Below are 24,333 nucleotides of genomic sequence, written 5' to 3'. Positions count from 1 at the left end.
CATCTCCTATTCACAAAGGATTCACAACATAGTGGGAGTGGGGTAAGAAAAAGAAAATTACGGTATAACATAATCATTATCTTTGATAATAATTAAAGAACAAGCATATAATTAGACTCTTCACACATTACACAATTAAAAGGACAAGCTAAGCATTAGGAATACACTCCTTATCCCATACTTAATAGCAGTAGAATAAGGATAACAAAAGCTAGTATTTAATGGACTGCTTACTTTGTGAGAGGTGTTATTCTAAGCACCCATTTAAACCTCACAAAAACCCTATGAACTAAGAGCCATTATAGAAAAGTTTATTTATCCCTGGTCACTCAACTGTAGAGAATAGCAACGGGAATTAAACGCTGGTGTGACGGCCACCTCCTAACCATGACCGAATACTGGAGCTAGAGAGGAACAGTGACCTGCTCACCTGAACTCCCCAAATTGGGAACTGGTTGTTCTAACTCTACCTCAGATTCCCTAACATCAGAGGGAAGAGTCAAGCATGCAAAACTCTGTGTAAGACACCAGGGTAAACTGTGATTCCTCTTGGGATGCTTTCCTGTGCTTGCTATTTGCCCACACTCTCCCATTAATAAAGTAATATGGAATTATTATAAAACATGGAAAAGAAAAAAAAAAAGACAAACAAAACCCAAGATACCAACTTAAACAAAAAAAGCTTCATTCCTTCATAGTTTCACCACCCAGAGGTAAATATTGCTAACATTTTGGCACATTTCCTTCTAGTCTTTTAAAAAAAAAAAAAGTCTTTTATTTATATAGCTGAGATCATACATAAATGTAATTTTGGACCCTGCTTTATTTTTTTCACTTAAAATCAGAGCATGAACCCTTCATAAACATTATTTTAAATGGATATATAATAATCCATCATATAGATATTCTACAATTTATTAACCGCTCCTTCACAGTTGCATATTTAGGTCATTTCCAATATTCTCACTATTATAAATAACACCACTATTAACATTCTGGTCCATAAATCTTGTAGATTACTTTTTTAGGATAAGTTTCCCAGAAATGTAATTACTAGGTTAAATGTCAAGAATATTTTAAAGATTACACAGAGATGTAGTATTCTTTAAAAACAACAAATATATTCTTTACAAACAAATGGAAAGGCTTCTACGGGGTCAAAAGTTGTTTGTATGTTTGTGTCTGTGTAAGTATGGAGGGGTTGGATGAGACACAGAACTGGGAGCTCTCTCAGTACTTGGTCAGTGCAGTAACTACGTGACCTTTTCTCTTGGGAGCTACTGCTCAATTTTCAGGGGCACATGCTGATTAAATATTGTTCCCTGAATGCCACCAAATGGAAGCAAATTTCAGGTACGGAGTTTGTATGCCTTTTGCAAGTATATTGTCCATAGAATCAGTGAGACTTGGCACCTGTGTTTTTCACCAGGCAGAGCACTTTCACTGCCATTAATTACTTCAATATCTTCTCACAGCTTCTGGGTGAAATGGGTTGGGACAACCATTACCATTCCCAGGTCATTGGTTAGAAACTCAGGCCCAGAAAGAAGTGACTTACCCAAAGTCACAAAGCTTGTTGGAGAGAGCTGGGGCTAGAATTCTCGTCTCATGGTTCTAAGGTAAAAGCCCCTGTTATGGAGTGAATTATGTATCCACCTCCCTCCCCCGCAATGCCCCATCCATACGTTGAAGCCCTAACCTGCGATGTGACTATATTTGGAGACAGGACCTATAAGGATGTAAAAAAGATTAAATGAAGTCATAGGATGGGACCCTGATCTGGTAGGATTAGTGTCCTTATAAGAAGAGGAAGACCAGAGCTCTCTCTCTCTCTTTCTGCACATACACAGAGAAGAGGCCACAAGAGGGCACAGCAGAAGGTGGCTGTCTACAAGCCAGGAAGAGAGGCCTCATTAGAAATCAACCCTGCCAACACCTTGATCTTGGAATTTCAGCCTCCAGAACTGTGAGAAAATACATTTCTGTTGTTTAAGCACCCAGTCTGTGGTTTTCTGTTATGGCAGCCTTAGCAGACTAATACAGATTTTGGTACCAAGACGTTGGTTGTGGTGGGGGGTTTATTGCTGTAACAAATGCCTAAAAATGTGGAAGTGTTTTTGGAACTGGGTAATAGGCAGAGGCTGGATAAAATTTGGGGTACATGTTAGGAAAAACACCTAGATGGCCTTAAAGGGACTGTTGGTAGAAATCAAGTGTTAAAGATAGTTCTGGTTAGGGCTAAGGAAGAAAAGAGAAGAACTGTTAAAGAAAGCATCTATTATTTTAGAGAAGACACACATCATCATGGACAGAATGTTGGTAGAACTGTGAACCTTAAAGGCGTAGAATTGTAGTGAGGTGTCACATGGAATTGCAGAACATGGAAATGGAAACTGGCAGAAAGGTGATCCTAACCGCAAAGTGGCAAAGAACTTGGCTGAACCATGTTGCAGTGTTTTATGGAAAGTGGAAATTGCAAGCGATGAACTTGGATATTTAGCTAAAGAGATTTTTAAGCGAAGTGTTGAAGGTGCGGCCTGATTTCTCCTTGTGGTTTATAATAAAACATGAGAGGAGAGGGATAAATGGAAGGGACTGCTAAGCAAAAAAGGAAACAGAATTTGAATATTTGGAAAATTCTTAGCCCACCCATGTGGCAAAAACCAAACAACAACAACAAAAAACACAAAACAAATAAACAAAAGCAACTAAGAATGCATGTCTTAGGGAGGACACCAAGGGTGTGCCTGGCCAACAACTCTAGAAGGAGACCCCCCATGCAGTTCATCAGACATCTCAGCAGAAACCGGTAATAGAGATGAGAGGTTACTAGCAAGAGACACTGCCACTTTGGACCAAAGGGAACAAAGAAGGGACAAAAATAAAGAAGGCTCTTGCACTTCCAGGATTCTATAGTACAGGATGGCTGAGCTATTTGGCAGTGAATATGCTTTATTCTTCAAGAGACAGGAAGAATGAGCTGGAAGGAGATTCAGAGATCATCAGGGCTACCATTCCCACTATATGCCTGGGGCACTCAGTCCAGAGGGCAAGGCTATTTCCTTCTCAGGTTCAGAGGGTAAGGCCTACTCTTGGTTTCAGGGAGCTGGACCATCCCTGCCATGTGCTTCAGATGCAGGGCTGCACCAAAAAGCCACAGGGATGGGGTTGCTGCCCAGAGTCGAGGAGGTGGGGCTACTGCCTAGGGCAGAGGGATGATAATACTGCCCCAGTGGGCCCTGGGTGGCCGAAAATTCAGCTAAAGGATTATTCTACAGGTTTAAGATCTGGTGGAATTTGCCTTGCTAGGTTTTGGGGGATTTGTCTGGAACCTGTCACCCCTTCCCTCTTTCTGATTTCTCCCTCTTGGAATGGGAATGTCTATCTTATACCTATATTTTGGAAACACATAAGTCATCTGGTGTCCAGGTAGAAAGGCATTTTGCCTCAGGATAAATCATGCTTGAAACTGCATCCGTATCTGATTTAGGTGATATTTAGATGAGATTTTGGACTTGGAATTGATGCTAGAATGGGTTAAGACTTTGGGGGCTGTTGGGATAGCATAAATATATTTTCTATACAATGAGCATATGAATTTTAGGGGGTGGGGTCAAAGGAAAATGTTATGGACTGGGTCTCCCTCCAATTCACATGGTGGAGCCCTACCCCGCGCGGTGACTGTTTTTGGCAATGGGCCTATACTGAGGTAATAAAGATTAAATGAGGTTATAAGGGTGGGGCTCTGACCTGACGGAATTAGTGCCCTTCTAAGAAGAGGCAGAGAGAAGAGCTAGCACCTTGATCTTGCACTTCTAGCCTCCTGGAACTGTGAAAAAATAAGTTCTGCTGTTTCAGCCCCCTAGTCTGCGGTATTTTGTTATGGCAGCTCAAGCAGACTAATCCAGCGTCTAAATACATCAATGGCAAGACCATATCTTTTATTTATCCCCTGGGTGCCCAGTGGTTTTGACAGACCAACCTACCTAGTCATCATCTTCAGGAGTGTCTTGTCCATCCCAATACACAGTATTTTGTTGACTTGTGCAAACCTGGGTTTGAAGAAAGAGGCTCAGTGAAAGAAACAGACGACAAGAGGTCTGAAGCTTGGTTTCCTAGAACCAGGCTTGGCCAAAACTTGCTAAGGGATCTTAGGCAAGCCACTTCTCTCTGATTATCATTATCCATCTGTAAACTAAAGTGTGCTGCATCAGGCTCTGAAGTTATACAGATGTGGCCTCAAATCTAGACTCTGACATTAGTTGTGTGACCTCGCACAAGTTTGGTTTTCTCATCTCTAAAACAGAATAATAGTACCTACCCCAGGGATTACTGGGTTAATTAAGAGATGATGTATCCGGAGTCCCCAGCACATTTTAAAGGACAATAAAGGTAGTTCTTTTCCTAGATTCATTAATTAATTAAGTTAATGTATGCAAAGTGCCAAGGACAGTTCCTGGCACTTAGAAAAGGCTGTATCCATCTTAGTTGCCTCCCCCACCCCTGCCTTATTCTAGCAGATAGTTAAGTCCTCAGTAAGTAAGATCCTTATTATTATTTTCAGGCTCCATCTCCTTTCATTTCCCTCCAAAGCCCTAAATCCTAACTTTACCTAATTTTGTCTCCCCCCCCCCCCCAATACAGCCCCTAGGCTTTGCCGCCCTAGTGTATTTGTCTACTCCGTTTTCTCTGCCTGATGCTCCATTTCTTTTCCTCCAGAGCGCAGCTGTCTTCTCCACTGGGAATCCTCTCTCCACTACCCTCCTCCTCCCAGGCAGAGGACTGGCTCCTTGATTTGTGTCTTGCTAAGAAAACAACTCCATATAGCACTTAGCTCTTTGTGCCTGGTGGTTCTGTTAACTCTTTCAGAGCCTGCCTCCAAGAGTAGCGGCCTCTGAGGCACGGTGCTGGGTGAGCAGCCTCTGGGTGTCACCCAAGACGTCTAGCACAGTGCGGGACAGAGGAAACGGCCCCCAGGGCAGAGAGGGGTCCAGTTTAACTCCTAGAAGCCCGAGCCTCCGACCCTCCCCAGGCCGCGCCCACCGTGAAGCCTGCCCCTCCGCGGGCTCGCACCCTCCCTCCGCTGCTCCCCATCACCTGAGTCGACCCGGCTCCCAGGGGTCCTCCGGGCTCCTTCCCGGCGGTCCCTCCCGCCCCCATCCTGGCGGGCGCGTCCCCTCCTCCACCCCGCGGCGGAGCCCTGCGGAGCTGAGGGCGGAGCGTCGCTGCTGATGGCTGGGAGCCGGGCTGGGAGGCGCTGGGCTAGCAGTGGGCTCCAGACGCGCCGCCGCCTGGCCGGGGGGCTGGCATGGCCGCGTGCTTGTGAACGCGGAGCGCGCGAGGGGCCGCTGCCACCATGCCCGGGGGCGTGGGCGCCGTCCGGCTCTGCCTGCTGGCGCTCGCCCTGCCGGGGTGGACCAGAAGTAAGTGGCGGGGTACGGGGAGGGGGTTTGGCGGAGGATGGAGGCGGGTGGGCTCGGGGGCCCGAGGAGCTGGGAGTCGCCCCCTGCAAGTCCGCGGGGCTGCTTCCCCGCGGTCGCGCAGCCTGGGAGTCCGGGCTTTGTTCCCACGTTGTGCGCCCCTGGAGGTGGTGGGGGTCCGGGAGACCCAGAGCAAGCAGAAAACAGCCGGTCCCCTCCCTGGCTTCCTTTTCTCTGTTTTCACTGTTTTTCTGCTTTTGGCTTCTCTTTCTGCTGCTTTTCCTCCCCAGTCTTGGTGTGTGTGTTCCTATAAATATATATCGATAAAACTGGAACCATACCATATGTACAGTTTTGTGCCTTGCATTCTCCATTTCACATTATGAGCCCACAACGTTACATTCTCCAAAAACATGATTTTAATGACTGTAGATTACATCAAGAAGTCGCAGAAGTGTAATTTTCAAAAAGTTAAAATCATAACATACAAATATAGGATGAATGGGAGGAAGACATTCCTTCAATTCATTAAGGAGGTGGTGAGTAGAATGGTAAAGCTGGTGCAAAGCTCGAGAAGAATGGGTGGTACAAGCATCCGAGAAAAGGTTGAAGTCGCGTGCTGGGACAGATACAAAGTGGTCAGTGCCCCCATAGGGTCAAGGGACCTTAATTCTTAGTTCTCTTTCTATAATATGGAAGTCATTTGCATCTCTACTAGACAAAAATCTACAGCTAACATGTAACTTCACAGAGTATGGTTTTTTGATTTGTTGTAAATTTAAAAAGTCAAACCAAGGGGTATTCCCCTAGAAAAATGTGGTGATTAGTGGGACGGCCTGTTAAACAGTGCTCCAATGTGACATTGAAAGGACAATCCTGCTTGCTTTTTGCCTCATTTGCTAGTTTTGAACAATTTTTCTTAAGATGTACTGTGTGCCTCTATCACTTGGCCTTGCTCTCCGTACTTTTTTGGCAATCATAAAGATAATTTCATTCCTTTAAACATTCCATTAAATATCATATAATTCCTTTTTATTGCAAAGAATCTAGACTTACCAGAGCCAGCAGAGCAGGAATATGCCTCTCTGTTCCCCCATGAATATCAAGCACCTAGCGTAGTACTTGGTAGCTAGTTAAGCATTCAGAAAACACATTATGAATAAATGAGTACATTGCTTCTGATTTTTACTAGTACGATGGAACTAACCCTTGTCTAATGGGATTATTTTTCAGATGTATTTTGACTGAGAATACATCCTATCAGTAATCTGCAAGGAACATTAATCACTCATAGTCCTGCCATTTTACCAGCACAACTGTGGCCGGCTTTCATGCCACTTATTGTATTCTATGTGATCAATGTGGTTGGTTTAGAGAGAATAGATTTTGCATTGGGGAAGGTCTGTGCTATGGTGAGTGCTGTGAAGTGTGTAAACCTGGTGATTCACAGACCTGTACCCCTGAGGCTAATAATACATTATATGTTAATTTAAAAAAATTTAAAAAAAAAAAAAAAAGAAAGATTTTGAAATCCTCACTCCTACCCCGGGAGTCCTATGGATTTGGTCCCTTCTTGTGAAGGCTAATTTGTCTAGGTCTTGGGGAATTACTGCTTTATTAAGGGGATCTGCAAAAAGTAATTTGAGGTCGGCGGTATGTAGAACAAGTTTTTCCCCAAACAAGTTTCAGGTCACCTTTCTTGGAAAATAGAAGTCCTGCTACCTGTCTTGTCTTGAGGATGACAAAGGTTGATTGATAGTGATTAAGAAAGTAAGAAGTGATCTACAAAGGCAGACTTGCCGTTAGGAAGCTCAGGGTAGTGTGATGATGCTTTCTGGATGTGTGAGCAGTTTCATGGTGACTCTGTCCAGTACTGCTGTGAATAGGCAGGCTGGTATCACTGTCTTCATATGACAGATGAGCAAACTGCAGCTCAGGAGGAAAAACCCATGGGCCTGATTTCCAGAACATACCCAGAATCTGACCACTTCATTCCTCTTTACTGAGCTCATTTTAGTCTGAGCCACCGTCATCTCTCATCAGGTCTCCAGACTTGCCTTCTTGCTTCTATTCTTATGCCCACCCCTCCCCCAGTGTACCCTCCATCTCCACCCAGCAGGACGAATGAGTTTTTAAAAACCTGAATACAGATCATATTGCTCTGTGTCTAAACCCTCCAGTGTCTTCCAAGACTATTTATAATAAAATCCAGACACTTGCCATGGCCTCTGGGATCTCAGAACCATGGCTGTTTTGCTGACCGTGTCTCCTACCAGCTTCCCTGTTCACTTGCTAGATTCTAGCTAGCTCTGCCTTCTGCATGTTCCTTAAACGGGCCAAGTCACCTTCCACTAGGCAGGACCATTGCCCTTGCTGGTCGTTCTCCCTGGGGGCACTCTTCCCCCAGGTCTTTTCATGGCTGCCTTCTTCCTGTCTCTCAGGTCTCAAATGCCATCTTTGCTCACCGTCCAGTCTAAAAGAGGCACCTCCTCTTCGGTGTCTCTTTATTCCATGACCCCACTGGCCATTTGAGAATATTTGTGTATTGTGCATCTCCCACCTCTAGAAGGTAAACTGTGAGGATTACAGAGACTTTGTTTTCCTTGTTTACCACTATATGGCCAACAGCTAACAGTGCCTGAATCACAGTAAGTGCCAAGAGCCTGGCACCCAGCAGGTAGTCTAGTGACCCAGGAAGGGGGTTGTTCCAGTTGGCAATGCATGCTTAGCTTAGCTGGGGTGCAGAATTCTGAAATGCCAATGGTTGTGCATCCTGTTTTGGCAGGAGGAAGTGGGGAAGGCAGCCCCCAGCTACAGCATGAACGAATAATACCTCAGTGGAAGACTGCAGGAAGCCCCACCAAAGAAAAGGTAAGACACAAAATATCTCATTTTCAGAGGCAGGAGCTGACAAGTCCATTCTGTGACATGCGGGGCCCCCTTCTTAACTTTCCTGGAAGGCTAGTCATTGCTATTAGTTCTGTTTCAAGCCTACTCCGTCCTCCCTGTGCATTGGTTTTGAAAATCCCAGATGGGACTTTCCTTCATTGTGTGACAAACTTCTAGAACACTTCCAAATGCTATTAGTTGAGGAAATGAAAATTATTAATGCTGACACAAGCTAAGTGCAAATACATGTCACAAAAATCACCAGCTCTCAAATGGAATTGATTAAATATTGTCACTGTTATCTTTGCTTTATATAATACATGCTTTACTTTATTGATGAGATAATGTACTTGGAGAGAAAAATAATAATTCAAGCTATTTTTAAGAGACAAGGGAGGGATCTTGTACTGGGGGATATATCTTAAAATGCAATAGTGTCCTTGGGCCGTGACACCAGGAAAATGCACCAGCTTTATCATGGGGATTGGGAACAAGACAGAAAACATTAACCTATTATGCAAAGAGGACCTGTACATCCAGGATATTCTTTGTGGTTCTGGTCTTTACAGTTCAAGGGAGACGTGAAAGAGCTCGAAAGGAGGACAATTGCTGTGTGCCAGAAACCAGCTATGGGACCTTCCTCTTTCTGAACTTCTAATTCCTCATTTATAAAATAGGGATTCTAGGGGATAGCAATAAAGAGGGCTGGGGAGAAGCGATAGTTAATAAGGTCCTTTAGGGCTCAAAAGGACCATGATTTATTGGGCAGCATATAAAAAAGCAAGATTATAGTAGAAGAAAATGGAGAGAGAACTGTGTCAGGAAAATGTCAGAAATGGAGAGGACAAATGCCTGGAATCCTTGAAGTTATGGCTAGGGTAATACACACATGTCCATAATGATTCCATTTGAATTTATTAAGGGAATTTCCAGCAAAAAATTTGGGAGAAATGAAAGTAACATTTTATCCTAAAGACAATAAATGTGTGGACCTTATTTCATCAAAAAGTAGGAAAGACTGAAAATAGCTTCAGGAAGAATCTAGACAGATTGATGGATGGCCTTCCTAGAGCAGGTTATTTTTAAAAATTAGGATCTTGGATAGTCCAACATATCTGTTATTGCTTGAGGAATGGATCCAATACTTTCTGTAGAGGTTCTTTGTTCCTTCCAGATGTGGGATGCCTGGCATCCTCAGGAAGGGCCTGAGAAACAAAGTGGAGCTCCAGATCCTGTCTTTATTCCTAGCCATTCTCTGCCCAGAATCTGGGTCATTGTACTTTGTAGGAATAGTCAGCACAGTGCCTGGTGCCAGAAGTACTTGTTGAATGAACAAATGAATGAATGTCAGAGAGGCTGCAGAAGGTAGACTTCAGTCAGGCCTTTTATTCTCATTTCTGTAATTAATTAATTCACCAAGCATTAATTGAACACTCACTGTATAGTAAGTATTGTACTAGATCTTAAGTGGCAGGTACACATACACAGGACAGGTTTCTGATACCCTATGAAGCTGAAGATCTATTTAATCTACCCCTAAAGAGAAAGGATTTTAACCTTTCACGGGAAGTATAACCAGCGGTTCAGCTCCCTCCACCTCCTAGGAGAGGTGAGCTTGCCTCTTCCTAGCACAGCGTGGAATTGCAAGGGAAAAGCTCAGCAGGGGAGATCCATAGATACTGATAGAACTGTTTCATTGTTTTGCTTGAAATGTCCCTTGCAAACAAGGGACAACATATTTTAAATATTACTGTCTGAGCATCTTCCACACCAGAGAGAAATATTTTTGGATTACCCACTTGTAGGCATTTGTACTCATGTTGCAGCTTGTGTCTCTTTGGAGGAGAGGTGACAGTGTTTGATTTGATGTCAACTTTCCTTTTCTGTGTGGACTGTCACGCTTGCATAAGGGAATTGCTGCAGTTCTGTTGCTGTGTACTCTTCCTCAGATGCCCACTTGCGACTGTGTCCCTGATGCTTAATGTGACTGGACAGGGTCCGTCTTCTGGAATATCTGGCATAAAGTGGCAAAGCCTCAGCAACCAGAATAGCAGTTATCGGAGCTGAATCAGGGCATTAGAGACAGGGATGTGGATCCCTTAGTGAAAGTTATTGGGCAAACAACCACCTAACTTCCTCTCCCCGTGGTTTTGAAATGTCCTTTTTTAAGAGAAGTCGGTAGGATGAATTCATACAAAAATAGTAAAGGACAGGGTTGCCCAAGCTTCCTGGATCAGAATGTTCAGATCTCGTTGGAGCCCTTGGTGGCCTGATGTTTCAGGGATGCCCAGTGCCTAGGACCCTAAAGGGAAGTGCAGTTTGGGGCAAATAAAAAGAGGAATGTGCTTGGAAGAGGAAGGTCCCCAACCAGGGGTGGCAAAGCAGTGGACCCACTTTCTCCAATGCTAAAACTAAGCTTTGGGGTCAACTTCAGGAATTTATTAGTTCCTTGGTCCCAAGTTAGAGAACATGTATTTAAAACACACCAAAGAATTGAGCCTGTTTTTAATATGCTTAAAAATGTAAGTATCTCATTTTAAAGATTTTATTTATTTATATAAATAACTTTATCTTCGAAATAAGCTCAGCCACCTCAAGCTGAACTGTTGAAGCATGGAAGTTTGTTATGACTTGAAATTTTTTTCCTTTTTTTAAATTTTTAAACATTTTTTTAATTTTTAATTTTTTAATGTTCAGTTAGCCAGCATATAGTACATCAAGTCTTTGTTGTAGTGTTCAATGAGTCATTCGTTATATAATTTTCCACAATAGTAAGGTAAAAATAGATGAAAAGTCCCTTACTTAAAATATCAAAGCAATTCTAAAAACATGGAAAGATCCACAAAGAAAATAAAATTAACCCATGGTACTACTGCTGAGAGGTCACTGTGGTAATGTTTTGATTTATTTTGTTCTATAAAAGTATACTTAAATAAAATATATAGTGTTGTTTTGAGCCTCTGTGTGTTTAATAATTATCATGTCTACTTTCTTGATAGTTTAAAAATTATTTCAAGTCATTGTTTTAATGACTGTAGAGTACTTTGTCATATGATTGGTCATCATTTATTTAACTATTCTTCTATTTTTTGGACATTCAAATTATACTTCATTAGCCATTATTATAAGTAATGAGGATCCCTGTATATAAACCTTTGCCTGTTTCCGTTTGTTCTCTTCGGACAGAGTTTTGTCTAAACATTTAAAAACTCTTGTCCATCTGTCAAATTATTTTCCACTGAGTTGGTATCAATTTAAATTCTTACTGGTAGGGTATGAGAGTGCCTATTTTTCAGTGTGCTCATTGTGACTTATGGGTTTTTAAAAATCTCTGTCACTGTTTTTTTTTTTTTTAAGGTATCTTTAAAAATTTTTCCTTTTCGGTGGGGAGCAGTTACCACTGATGTTGAACACGTTTTTTGTGCTTATGAGCCATCTGTATGATATCTTATGTGATCTCTTCTGGGTGTGCTGCTCTTTGGCCATCTATAAGTTTTTCTCATGTGTAAAATGTATCTTCTCCCAGCTGTCTCCTCTGAAATGGTTGGGAAACTGAGACCCGAAATGAAACTGAGAACCAAAATGAAATAAAATAGAACTCACTTGGAAGAGTGGTCTCCTGGTATTTTTGATAATACCCAACAAGAATCAGTGGTTTTCTCTGCGCCAGCTCTGTGACAAATTATTTACATTTGCTATGTCGCTTAGTTGGTACAAGATTCCCAAAAGGCTGACTGTTATTATCTGTTTTACAAATAAGGAAGCTGAGTGGTAGGGTGGTTCAGTAGCATGCCCAGCTTCACGTACCTGGAGTGTGAAAGCCAGCCCTGGAATCCAGATCTGACTGCACAGAAAATTGACAGTCCAAGATCGTCGAGTGTGTGCCTTGATCAGACCTGCATGGAAGCACTTACATCATAGTTCAGCCTGGAGTTCCTTTCCTTTGTGTGTGAGGAGGAGGCAGATGGGGGAGGGGAACCCGGTCCTTTGGGGGTTGAAGTCATTTCATGTTTGGGCTGGAAATGCAATTGACCCTTTTTCGTTCACTTCCTGTGGATCATTGTCAGAGCACTGTGCTGGATCCTGTGCCTGTTCCAGGGAGCCTCGTCCCCCGCTTTTAGGAACTGACATTCTTTTGTTGTTGGTTTCAGCATCCACACAGAGCTGAGCTCAGGATAAAGGCTGAGGGGCGAGAATTCATCTTGGACCTCGAGAAGAATGAGTAAGTGGACTCCTCATTTATCCATAATGAAACAATTCACTTCCATGTCAATGCCGGATGCAGGTGCCACTGTTTTGGAAGGAAGCAGTTTGTGAAATCACCAAACCCTCAATCTGTGGTTCCTTTGCGGGGAGTATCTTGCAAAGACAGCATATCCACAATCTCTTGACTTGCTGTGAAATTACTGGACTGTTTAACGTCTTCCTTGAATTTCCTCTGACTGTATTTCCGGGGCCTCCTAGAGTTCACTGCAGGCACACAAGGGTGTGTGTGTGTGTGTGACGAAGGGAGGGATGGAATGGAGGACTTTGGCAGCTGACTTACTAGCTCCAGCACAGCGCATGGCAGGAAGTGAAGATTAGAGGAAAACAGCAGAAAGCAGAGAGAGAGGCAGGGTGGAGTGTTCTGGGATTTCGTGCTTGGAACATGGGCTGCTCCATGTGTTTTGGGTCAGATAAGTCTGAGCTTCTGCTGATAAGAGCATGGTCAGCAGTCTCTTCATCAGGCTGATTCCGCCATCTTCCTAACCTCATTCATCTCGGGTGGCTGCCTGGCTCAGAAATATTTCCACATTGATTTGCTATCGAGCACAGTTGTGTCTTGATTCATGTTATTGAGCAGGTGAGTAGACATAAAGCATGGCTGCTCGGCGGCCATTCCCAATCTGTCTGGCCACCCGAGCACTCTCCTTCCTTGGCTGGGGGGTGCTGAGGCCTCTGGTATTTTCCCACTAACTAGTTCTGCCCCACAGACCTCCCAGATAAGACTGCATGGCTCAGAGAACTGCCTGCCTCCTCTTGGCAGCCTCTGGAGTCCCCTGGAAGCAGATGAGTAATCAGACGCATCACTGCCAAGAAAGGGATGGATAGGGACCTTCCCGTATCCAGAAGGATGGGAATGGCTGCTAAGCTTGGATAGGAGGCAAGAACATAAATTATTCCAAATTTGGGCTTTTGGATACTTGCAAAGGAGGGTGAGTCGTGTTGGTAGTGTGGTAAAAGCATGCCTTAAGCAGCATGGACAGGAATTGGCTTCATCCACATCTTTCCTCTGCCTCCAGAATATGGTGGCCTCCGGGAAGCTGGAAAGTTGGGCATCTCGATCATCTTTGCTGCTTTCCTCCTAACAGTGAAACCACCACAAGAATGGCTTCCTTTTGTCCCATTTGACTGGAACAGAATTGGCTGGCTCTGTCCCCAGAAGGTGTCAACTCTGCCTGCCTGGGATTTCTCCTTGTGTTGTCTTCCTCTGGTCCTGCAGGAAATGCCTTCCGAGGGTCTCTTCTTGGTGATTTCTCGGGAGTCTGCTTTCGTTTAGCCCTTTAGCTCCAGACTGAATGTCCCTCTTGCCACCCGCGGCTAATCTGTCCTATTGGGCCTCAAGAGGACACCTTGACCCTTCAGCTTCCTCTGGGCGGTCCAAGTGATGGGGGGATGTCATGGCCAAATGGGATCCCGGGACTCATTCTTTCCTCACGTTTTGGAACCTGTGCAAGAGGTCATAGGAAGTTCGAGGAGGAAGATGTCTTAGAAAACACTGGGGTGCGATGGTCTTACGCTGTTGGCCATTTGTGTGATAGTCGTAGGAACTTTGAATCAGGGAGAGATAGGCAGGAACTTGTCTAAGGTTGCACAGCAAGTAATTGAGAGAGTTGAGAGTAGGATCATTTGTGTTCTTGGCTTGGGTCTGGAAAAAACACCGGTTTAGTTCCTAACTGTGTAACCTGGGTCAGCTTGCTATGATGTATGTCAGCTCAGTGTCCTCATCTATAAAACGAGGGGAGTAAGCTACCGCCATAGGGTGGCTGTGAATGAGGCAGTGTGCTCAAGACAGAGCGTGGTGAGTGAGCAGCAGGGTGCTGAGTTTTATGGTCCCACATTGACAGCTTCCGGAGCAGAGCCCTCCCGTAGTTCTACTGTCTGCTGCCCCATGCAGCCTTTTGGTTTCCCAGCGAGCAGCGGGGGGCTGGATACGGTTCCTGGCCTCCTTGAGCTGGCAGAAGGCAGGAGACTTGACAAAAATGGAAGCAGCCGAGCCAAGCAGTATGACCTCATCAGGTATCCCTGGGGGACGGCTTCCTGCTATTTTTGTCTAAATTGGGCTTTTTGTTTTTGAACATGTGTTAGCAAGCGGAACTCTAACTGCACACGACTTCCTAGTGTGTTTATTTCCCCAAGCCTGTTCATTCATGGTGCTTGTGAGTCCAGATTCAAAACAGCTCAGGGGTGGGGAGGGGTCAGGGAGCGAGGCTTTTCTGATTTTTTCCAAAGTGCTGCGTTAAAGTTTTTGTAATCCCATGATACTTGAGGGGAAGCTAGGCCCTGTGCCAGGTGACTTCTCAAGCTCTGGTTCTGAATTTCCTCAACAGATTCATTCATTGTTATTCGTCCGTTATGCATTTATAGCATTGCTGGCCCAGCGTCCCTACTGGGGACCTGGCTGTAAGCAGAACAGTTCTGCCCTTGTGGAGCTTATATTCTAGTGTCAGGAACAGTAAACAAAAGAACAAAGGGAACTGTGGTATGCCCCAAGACCACAGTGGGGGGCGGGGGGACAGGTCAGGAGGGAGGGCCTTTTCAACACGGTGGTCAGGAAAGGCCTTGGTGGTGAATTCGTATTGGAGTCAAGACCTGAAAGAGGTGAGGAAGTGAGTGTGTAGAAGACGAAGAGAAGACAAGTCCAAGAAGAGGCAACAGACAAGTTCAAAGCCCCTGATGGGTTATGAAGGTTCCCTTTCTCCGCAGCTCACCAGCCCCCACCACCCCCCCACGCATTTCCCCATATATTGGATTCTCGGGCCTCTCAAGGCAACGGCTGTGGGCAAAGACTTCTGGAACTTGTGAGGGAAGGGAGAGGACATTTCTAATTTATTTTTCATCATCCCGAGGTGTCTGGCCTTCTCCCATCAAGTCAGAGCCGGCGTGCTAATGTGTGGCCCAAAATAGCAGTGAGCAGACCTTTAATGGAATTCGCACTTGAAGAGATTGCCAAGAATGGTGAGGATGGAGGAGCGGGGGGTGGGCCAGGAGAGCAGGCACATAGCAAACGGGCCCTCAGCTCAGGAAGCAGACACCCCACGTTGTCTTAATTCGATAACATGACGACCGGCAGCCTTTTCCTTCTGTGAAGCAACTCAGGATAAGTGGATGCGTCCGCATCGGAGACACACACGCTTTACTGAGTGCGGATGAAAAGGAGTGGCGTTCTAGGGCTAATCTTAATATGGCTCTCATGTCTGACAGTCCTAGGTTCAGATTCTAGCTCTGCAGCTTACTAGCTGTGTGTGGTCTTTAAGTCTCAGTTTCCTTCTCTGGGATATAAAGATAGTCCATGCCATGAACCATGGGAGGATGAAATGAGATGGTGTGTGGAAAGCCAGCACGCTGCCTGGCTTCAGTCCTACTCAGTGAATGGCAGCTACTATTATTTCTTGCTCAGGATTTTTTAACTGTGAATGAAATACATGCATGTCGTAAAACATGTAGCAGTACCAAAATATGGTAAGTAAAAGAGTGAAAGTCTCCCACCCTCAAGAAGAATCCATTGTTAGTAGTTTGGTGGGGATACCCTGGACCTTGGCTGCGTGTGTGAGAACATGCACACAGATACTCGAAAACACAGAAAACACAATCGCATACTGGCAGCTATTTTTGTCGGGGAGGGAGGAGCAGAAATGAGATTATACTATGTATCTTGTTCCATACTTGTTTTTCTAGACTCAACTGTACATCTGAAGGTATTCTACTCTAATAAAAGTATGTATTATGTTGCTTCACTCAACAGACATACACATAATTTGCAAAGCTTGGTGCAGAGCTGTTATTAGGAGAGCCTTACTTGTGGTTGAGGCAGTGTGGTTTGTGGAGTGAGGACTGAACTCAGAGACAGATGATGACGATCAACATGCCAGCTGGCTCTCCTGGAACTCAACATTCTTCATCTATAAAATGGGGATTTTGTCCCTGTTGGGCTCTAAGAGCTTTTTCTCACACTACCTATTTAAAGGACATGGTGTCAGTAGAATAATAGAATAGAACTCCTGACCTCAGGGAGTTTGCTTTTCATTTAGTTTAGAGACATTCAGTTTAGAGACATCTTCAAAACTAGGGCACTGGGATAAAGGCAAACGCTGCAAAACCATGGACCTTGAAGTTGAGAATGAACTCCTAGCTCAGGATTCACCACTTAGGCAACATAAACATAAGAAAGGAAATGACAGGGAAGAAATTATAGGCTGCTATTTCTACAAGCCACAAATATTGTTTCTGCATGTAATTTCCCCCCATCCCTGAGGACTGCCTCATCAACCCAGAAGCTGTACTGAACAAAAATTTGTTTGCTGAAGTTAAATGGAATCTTCCTTAGCTGTAAGCATCTAGGTAGATGAACACCTCCAGGAAATGTAGGCTCTGGCTCACTCCTTTCTCCTTTATGTACTTTTTCCCAAGGAGGGCCCACTGAGCTGTTGAATCAGCTTGCAGGATGCTCATTGGACTGCATTACTCAAGGGCAGGATCACTAGGTTACAAGGTCACCTTCAAAAACACATGAGCAGCTCAACTAGTGGGCACTCTGCCCAGAGGACCTTTGGCCATGCACTTTTCTCTGCTGGTCTCTTGAGCACATTCTGGAACTCTTAATTTCCTTGGTATACTGTCCTTCCTTGAGTCCAAACGATGATAAGATTCAGATTTTGGCTTGGGAAAGGGAGAGATCTCTTTTGGATTCATTCCACTCATTGTGCTCCAGCCCAGCTAGCGAAAGGGAGATCCTGTTTGCACGAGTCTAGCTAATAAGAATGGACATTTGTTTTCTTTTGTGTGTACGTCTACCTCCAGACCTCATGGAGAACAGTAACTGTCGAGGCAGAACTTGGGCCTTTAGAGGCTCAGTGATTGTGGCATCCACCGTTACTTCTGATGTTCATCTCTCCTCATCGCTCTAATTTATTAGTCCCTCAGAGATGTCACTGTGAAGCAGACTGCTTTTGGTGTCCTGGAAGTCAAGAGACAACTTGGGAAATCAGCATTCATTCACTGCTAAGGGAGTGATCCAGAGCCCTCATTTTCTCCTTTCCCCTCAATTCTATTTGAATTCTCTAATACTGGAGGATTGTAGGAGGAACGAAGAGCAGGCAAAAAAGGAGTTTTCAGCAAGACACAGGCTGTATTAGTTGCCACCTCTTAGTGTTCCACTTCTCTTCCAAAGAAGCCTGGTGGAAATACATAGCTGATCCAGAGGAAGATCCTGACTACACGCAGGCCACGGCACTCTCTGCTGCATCCACCTCCCCAGCCTCCTCTTGAGGTGGGAGTAGGCTTTAACATCTTATCTAGGATAAAGGACTGCTCCGTTTGACCCTCTCTTGTCAGGAGCTTCATTTGTTGTTGGCAAAGTTCAATTTCCTGGATCAAAGGGAAGCTTAAGAAAGGCTTAGGCGCTATCCCAATGCTCTTGGTAAACCATGCTTCACGGAGTCTCATTGAAATGAGTCAACAGACATATGGATTACATTTCACTTAAAATACACAGGGCTTAAGAAATTAGAGGATATCATTCCTTCACCGAGTATTTGGCAGATCTAAAGCATTCAAAATGTTTTTCCAAACTCGGCACGCAGCTGGGCTGCCCATTCCCTGTGGTGGAGATCGTGTAACCCAGAGAGCCCGGTGCCGAGGAAATGGTTGAATGGATGGGTGGGGACACCAGAATTTGATGAGAGCTGCCTCCGAGGGTCTGGAATTTACTTCAAACGTTTTCTCAAGCATAGGGAACTGAGTTAACCCTGCTGTGTTGACTCTGAGTCAGGGAATGTGTAAGTGGATACAAATTCCAAGCGCTGTGCTAGGCACCTTGCCTCAGAGACACCTCGTGGTCCTGTTTGAGATGTAGTTTCCAATTGTAGCTTTGGAGGCTGAGATTGGTTTCATCTGCACTTCCTGTGTTGTCCAGAACCCCTGGAGTTGAAGACCGTATGGACTGCCAGCCAATCTAAGGTGATCTTTTTGCCAGCCGAATTCTCTCATAAGCAGGTCTTTATTATTTCCAAACCACTGGAGACATGCTATTGCTGTCTTAGGGGCCATTGTATAAATTCAGTTTCGGTAATTCAAAGTGCTGCTCTGAAGAGATGCAGCCGTACGTTTGCCACACAGAGTATGAGGGAGGGTCTAGAATTGAAATAACCTAGGTTTGTTGATTCTGAAGGCCAGGAGCATGTAAGCCCGAAATTCCATAGTCCATAGAGTCGAACAGGTTCTGGCTTTGGTACCAGAGAGACCCAGATTTAGTTCCAGGCACTGACACTTCCTGGGTAGGTGTCCTTTGGCAGTCACCTGCCTTCTGAATATTTCTTCATCTGTATTCATAATAATACTCACTCCTTAGGGAGCATATACTGAGAGCCCATCACTGCAGAGGCACGTCAGTACTGTTCTAGATAATCCTCATGGCACCCCTTCGAAGAGGTGTTATTGTTATTCACATTTTATATGTGAGGACACTCAGATGGAAGGAGTTTAAGTAATTTACCCAATGTCAGCCAGAGCCAGGAGTCAAACTCAGTTCTACCCATCTCTTACTATCTCCTACCACATGCATAGAAATTAGATATTAATACCTTCATTGCAGAGTGTGCTAAGTTGGAAAAGGCCGCCCTCCCCAAGATATTCACATTCTAATCACTGGGACAAGAGAATATGTTACCTTATATGACGAAAAGCAGTCTTTGTGAGTGTGATTAAGTTAAAGATCTTGAGAAGAGATTATCCTGAATTATCTACGTGGGTCTTCGGTGAAATCACAATTATATTTGTAAGAGGGAGCAGACGATGCTTGATCGTAGACAGGAGGAGGCAGTGCGACCATTGAGGCAGAGACTGGACTGATGTGGCTACAAGCCACGGGATGCAGGCAGCCCCTGGGAGCCTGCTGAGGCAAGGAGTGACACCTCCCAGAGGGCATCCAGTCTTGCTGACCTGGTGATTTGAGTAGGACTATTGTCATTTTTCTGGCTGCCAGAACCGGGATTTCCTGTTGTTTAAAGGCACTGAGTTTTTGTTAATAGACAGCAGCCACAGGAAACAAATACACCTCATGAGGTTTAGTGGTAATGTCTTGGGATGTGCTCGGTCCAATGCCCAGCACATAACAAGCAGGTTTCAATACACGTTAACTTTTATTAATGCAAAAGCAAAAACAAATCTTTTCTGAAATGTCTGGGTAATGCATAGCATTGCATGTGGCCCCTGTGGCTATATCTTCAAGTATGAGGTGACAAGAGAAAAACATATTGAGAAATAGCATGTGTGGTTATCACTCATCAGCATTTCCTAAGTTCCGGTCATGTTCTCGGATGCTCCATCTGCCTTCAGGTTGCTTCTTGCTGAGGATGATGGTCACATATTAATAACGATGTCAACAATTATGGTAATCGTAGTTATTACCATGTAGAAGTTGCCTATGTAGCAGGAACTGTTCTGAGGTCCATAGATGGTTCATCTAAGTGAATCCTCACAACAACTCTGAGGCAGAGGTACTTGTATCGGCCTTATGTGGTGGATGAGGACCTTGAGTTATGGAGCACTGTGACTTGCTCAGGGGCCCCTGCGTGGGAAGGGGAGAGCCAGGATGTGAAGCCAGATCTGTTTGACTCTGAAGTCCAGGCTCTTAGCTGGGGCTGTGAACAGACAGATGTCTTCAGATGCCTTATTCTTGCTTAGTAGGCTCTGTCTTGTTAGAACTGGCATTTCTTCCCCATCCTACCCTCCCGCTTCCCTTTTTTTCTAACTGTCCTAGGCCCTGATTAGTATCCGGACTTCATTGTGGGATAGTAGTATCGTCCGGGTGGTATGCACTCGGAGCTTGCTCCTTGCACCCACTGGCAGTGTAAGCTTTGGCAAGTCTCTTCACTTCTGTGAATCTGTTTCCTCATCCACTCGGTGGGGCTCGTGATAGTGGCCACCTCGCTGGATGTTGTGTGAATTCGATAATGTAATGCTGCTGAAGGATGTACACTGTGCTTGGTGCGCCATGAAAGTGCAATAAATAGTCGCTATTATTTGTATGTTGTAGGGTCGGAAAAACAGTTAAGAACGCAGTAAGAGGGAATTCCCCTGAGTTGGTTTCCAAATGTAATTTGGAAGGGTTGACCTTAAAACGCATGGTCTGAGAGAGGAATGTCCCTCCTGCTCTCCAGCTACAGCCAGTTTGACCTCACTGTATCTCACGAACACAGCTTTGCAAGGCTCTCCAGCCAGCCAAACTGTACATCTTTTCTGTGCCTGCGGACTCAGTGCCCATCTACTCCCTTGGCAAGGCCCTGAACTGTGCGATAAGGAGGCCAGGATGTGTCCGCCGGTTCCGGCTCTCTCTCCTTCCAGGGACCCACAGCCAGGGCTGCCTGTGTAGCCAGGAAGGATGTCCATGGCTTTCTTTTGTCTCAGGCTTATTTCTCCTGGCGGCCCTGCAGCAGGAGCACGGGGTGAAATGAATGGGAGGAAGCTGTCAGCTGGCCTTAGATGGACCATGGTCAGAGCAAAGGGAAGCAGTGCCCTTGGAGGAAGTCAGGATTGATTTCTTGAGTTTGAGGATCCCTTTGCCATCAGGTTGTTTACCTTAAGATAACAACGATCATGGGCTTTCCGGTGTGGGAGCATTTACCCTGAACTTACCATTTTACCTAGGTTACTTTTTTTAACCGTTTGTAAGTTTCCATGTAAATTTACTCAAATGGGGTTATACTGTATCCTCAGTTTTATGTGTGTATTTCTTTCACTTAGAAATAGAGCACAGACAGGCGTCAAATCATTTAAAAAATTTTATACAAGAAATTCTTGGAGTGTGTGAAAAGTTTGATAATAAAATACTAGGAAAAAAATTACACACGTAATAGAGTTTTAGAATAAACAAGATTATGCTCTCTATGCTCTGCCATAGTTGGCTTTTTTATTATTTATCTTCGATAGCTTAACATATTAGCATATTTATAGGTCTGTCTCATTTTTTTAATGGTGCCATAGGATGCCACTAAATGGATCGATCGAAATTTATTAATTTCCCAATAAATGCACAGTTAGGTTTCTAATTTCTTGTTATTACAAATAATGCTGCAGTAATCAGCTGACACCTTGTCTTTGAGAACACTTGCAAGCATCTCTGTAGGATGGATACCTACAGATAGAGTTGCAAGGTCATATAGCATATATGTTGAAAATGGTTTAAATTTGCATCACTTGTACCTCTCATTCCACAGCGTCTACCCCCGAAAGGCTGTACCATTTTGCAGTCAGAAAGCAGAATGTGAGAGCTCATGATAGGCACATATCCATGTAAATTTACAGATGATTTTTTATGCAACAATTCTTAATAGCTGTTTTATATTCCATTGTATGTGTATGCCATAATTAACTTTGAAAATTTCTTATAATGAAAAATCATCAAATGCACACAGAAGTAGAATAAAATAGTGAATCCCCATATACCCACCATCCAGACTCAGTAATAATAAAGATGTCACCATTAATGTAATTACCCCATATTGATGGGCATTCAAGCTGTTTCTTTTCTTCTTCTTCTTCTTTTCCATTTTTAACAAACAGTGTTCAAGTGAACACCCTTGTATTCTTTGGAAGGTACTTCTAGAAAATCACCTTTTAGGTTTCAGTCCCTGGATCAGGAGACTTTACATGGAACACATGGATAAAGGCACATTTTCTTTGGCTTCTCTCCAAGTTACATCCTCTAGACTTGTGGAGAGAACTTGTTTTCATACACTTTCATCAATGGGTTGATTTTGGAGCTTGGGGACACTCTTTAAACCCAGCTCTCCTGCCATTTTTAAAAACAGCTTTATTGATCTATAACTCATAGGCCAGATAGAATATCCACTCAAAGTATACAATTGAGTGTTTAATAGAGTTGTGTAACTCCACATGTTCTAGTTTTTGAACATTGTATCACTCCAGAAAAGAAGCCATTAGTCGTTTTATGGGTTCAGTGTGTCCCCTGGACTTGTATGTTGAAGCCCTAACCCCAGGACCTCAGAATGACCTTATTTGAAAATAGAATCATTGTGGATTTAATCAGTTAAGATGAAATCATGCTGAGAAAGGCGGGCCCCTAATCCAACATGACTGGTGTCCTTATAAAAGGAGGAGATTTGGCCACAGACATGTGCACAGGAAGAAGGCTGTGTGAAGAGTGAGGTCATGCCAAGGACTCTCAGAAGCTGGGAGAGAGGCCTGGAGCAAATCCTTCCCTGGTGCTTTCAGAGGAAGCATGGCTCACCAGCCCCTTGATCTTAGACTTCTAGCCTCCAGAACTGTGAGATAATCAATCTGTTTTTTAAACCATTCAGTTTGTGGTCGTGTAGGCAACCCTGACAAACTAATATGAGCAGGCACTCCTCATTCTCCCACACACCCATCAGCAACAGGCAACCACTGACCTACTAATGTCGAGATTTGCCAATTTTGGATATTTCATATAAAAGAGATTATATAGTGTGTGTGTGTGTGTGTGTGTGTGTGTGACTGGGCTTCTTCACTTACGGTAATGTTTGTGAGTTGTGTCCATGTTGAATAGCATGTATAAGTACTTCATTCTCTTTTGTTATATATTGTCCCACTGTATGGATATACCACATTTTGTTCATTCATTCATCAGTTGATGGATCTGCTGCCTGCTAAGCCAGAGCTAACTTGGGTCCATTCCCCAAGGTTGATTTCAACAAATGCTGGTTGAGCACATAGGTGTAAACTCCTACGCTATGTGCTATAGGGAGTATATGCAAACGCACCATCCTTGCCCTCTGGCAGTTTGCTCTCTGTGAGACAGAAAACATGCAGGCATAACTCAAGGCAAATTACAAATTTAATAACAGAGTTGAAAATACAGGGCTGAGGAGGCAGGTGGGAATAGAGACTTTCTGGCTGGGGATAGAGAAAGCTTCCATAAGGACAGTCACTTGGAGCTCTGTCTTGCAGGAGCAAGGTGGGGAGGCTGTTTTTTTGTCTTTTATATTGAAGTATAATTGATGTACAGTAGCCCATTAGTTTCAGGGTACCTGGCTTGATATTTTTATACATTTTGAAATGATCCCCAGGATAAATTTAGTTACTATCTCTCACCATGCAAAGTTATTATAGTATCGTTGACTATATTCCCTATGCTGGGCATGGCAATCCCATGACTTATTTTATAACTGAAAGTTTATACCTCTTCATCCCCTTCGCCTATTTCAAGCTCCCCCTCCTCCAATAACCAAGTTTGTTTCCTGTTATCTATGAGTCTATTTCCGCTTTTCATTTGTTTTTGGCTTTTAGGTTCCACATGAAGGTGAAGTCACATGTTATTTGTCTTTCTCTGTTTGACTTATTTCACTTAGCATTTTACCTTCTAGGTTTGTCCAAAGGAGGGGAAGCTTTGGATGAGGGAGGGAGGAGAGGTGAGTGGAAGAATGAGAAAGGAATTCAAACTGAGAAATTAATATATAAATATTTGGTCTGGATCAAGGGGAGCCAAAGCTGTACTGCTAATAATCTCTTAGGAATTCAGTATTCCAACTAACCAAATCATTTTAATTCAGAAGGGTATTATGTAGGGAATAGGGAAGGGCTTTATTTTTCCTTCCACATCTTGCTACCGAAGGATTTCAGTGCCTTGAAGCTCAATTTTTTAGTCTCTCTTATTGTTGACTTTGAGTTGGACTCTCTTCCCTCAGGTAAAACCATGTGATCAGGGAAGTAGGTGGGGTACTTCCAGGGAAGATGCTTGAAGTACACTCTAAAGCTAGGCTGTATT

The 24,333-nt window shown here is 44.0% G+C and overlaps 1 protein-coding gene across 3 annotated transcripts in view; it reads left to right on the top strand.

The window, feature by feature from the left end:
- The first annotated feature begins 4,972 nt into the window (after nucleotides 1–4,972).
- Nucleotides 4,973–24,333, top strand: part of ADAM19 (ADAM metallopeptidase domain 19) — an 80,120-nt gene continuing 60,759 nt past the window's right edge. The window contains exons 1-3 of one of the 3 annotated variants that reach the window (XM_045079615.1): nucleotides 4,973–5,423; nucleotides 8,206–8,291; nucleotides 12,461–12,531. In XM_045079615.1, coding sequence (XP_044935550.1) covers nucleotides 5,357–5,423; nucleotides 8,206–8,291; nucleotides 12,461–12,531 — 224 coding nt within the window. In that variant the 5' untranslated portion in view covers nucleotides 4,973–5,356. Of the gene's footprint in view, nucleotides 5,424–8,205; nucleotides 8,292–12,460; nucleotides 12,532–15,381; nucleotides 15,528–24,333 lie in introns of those variants that run through there. The other 2 variants (XM_004737722.3, XM_045079616.1) reach the window with 2 other exon arrangements.

This window comes from Mustela putorius, unplaced genomic scaffold (assembly GCF_011764305.1).
Source record: "Mustela putorius furo isolate JIRA1106 unplaced genomic scaffold, ASM1176430v1.1 tig00000407_pilon_pilon_pilon, whole genome shotgun sequence".
Lineage (NCBI taxonomy): Eukaryota > Metazoa > Chordata > Mammalia > Carnivora > Mustelidae > Mustela > Mustela putorius.
The sequence above is the reverse complement of the archived record's forward strand: the minus strand, read 5'-3'. Positions and strand labels throughout refer to the sequence as shown.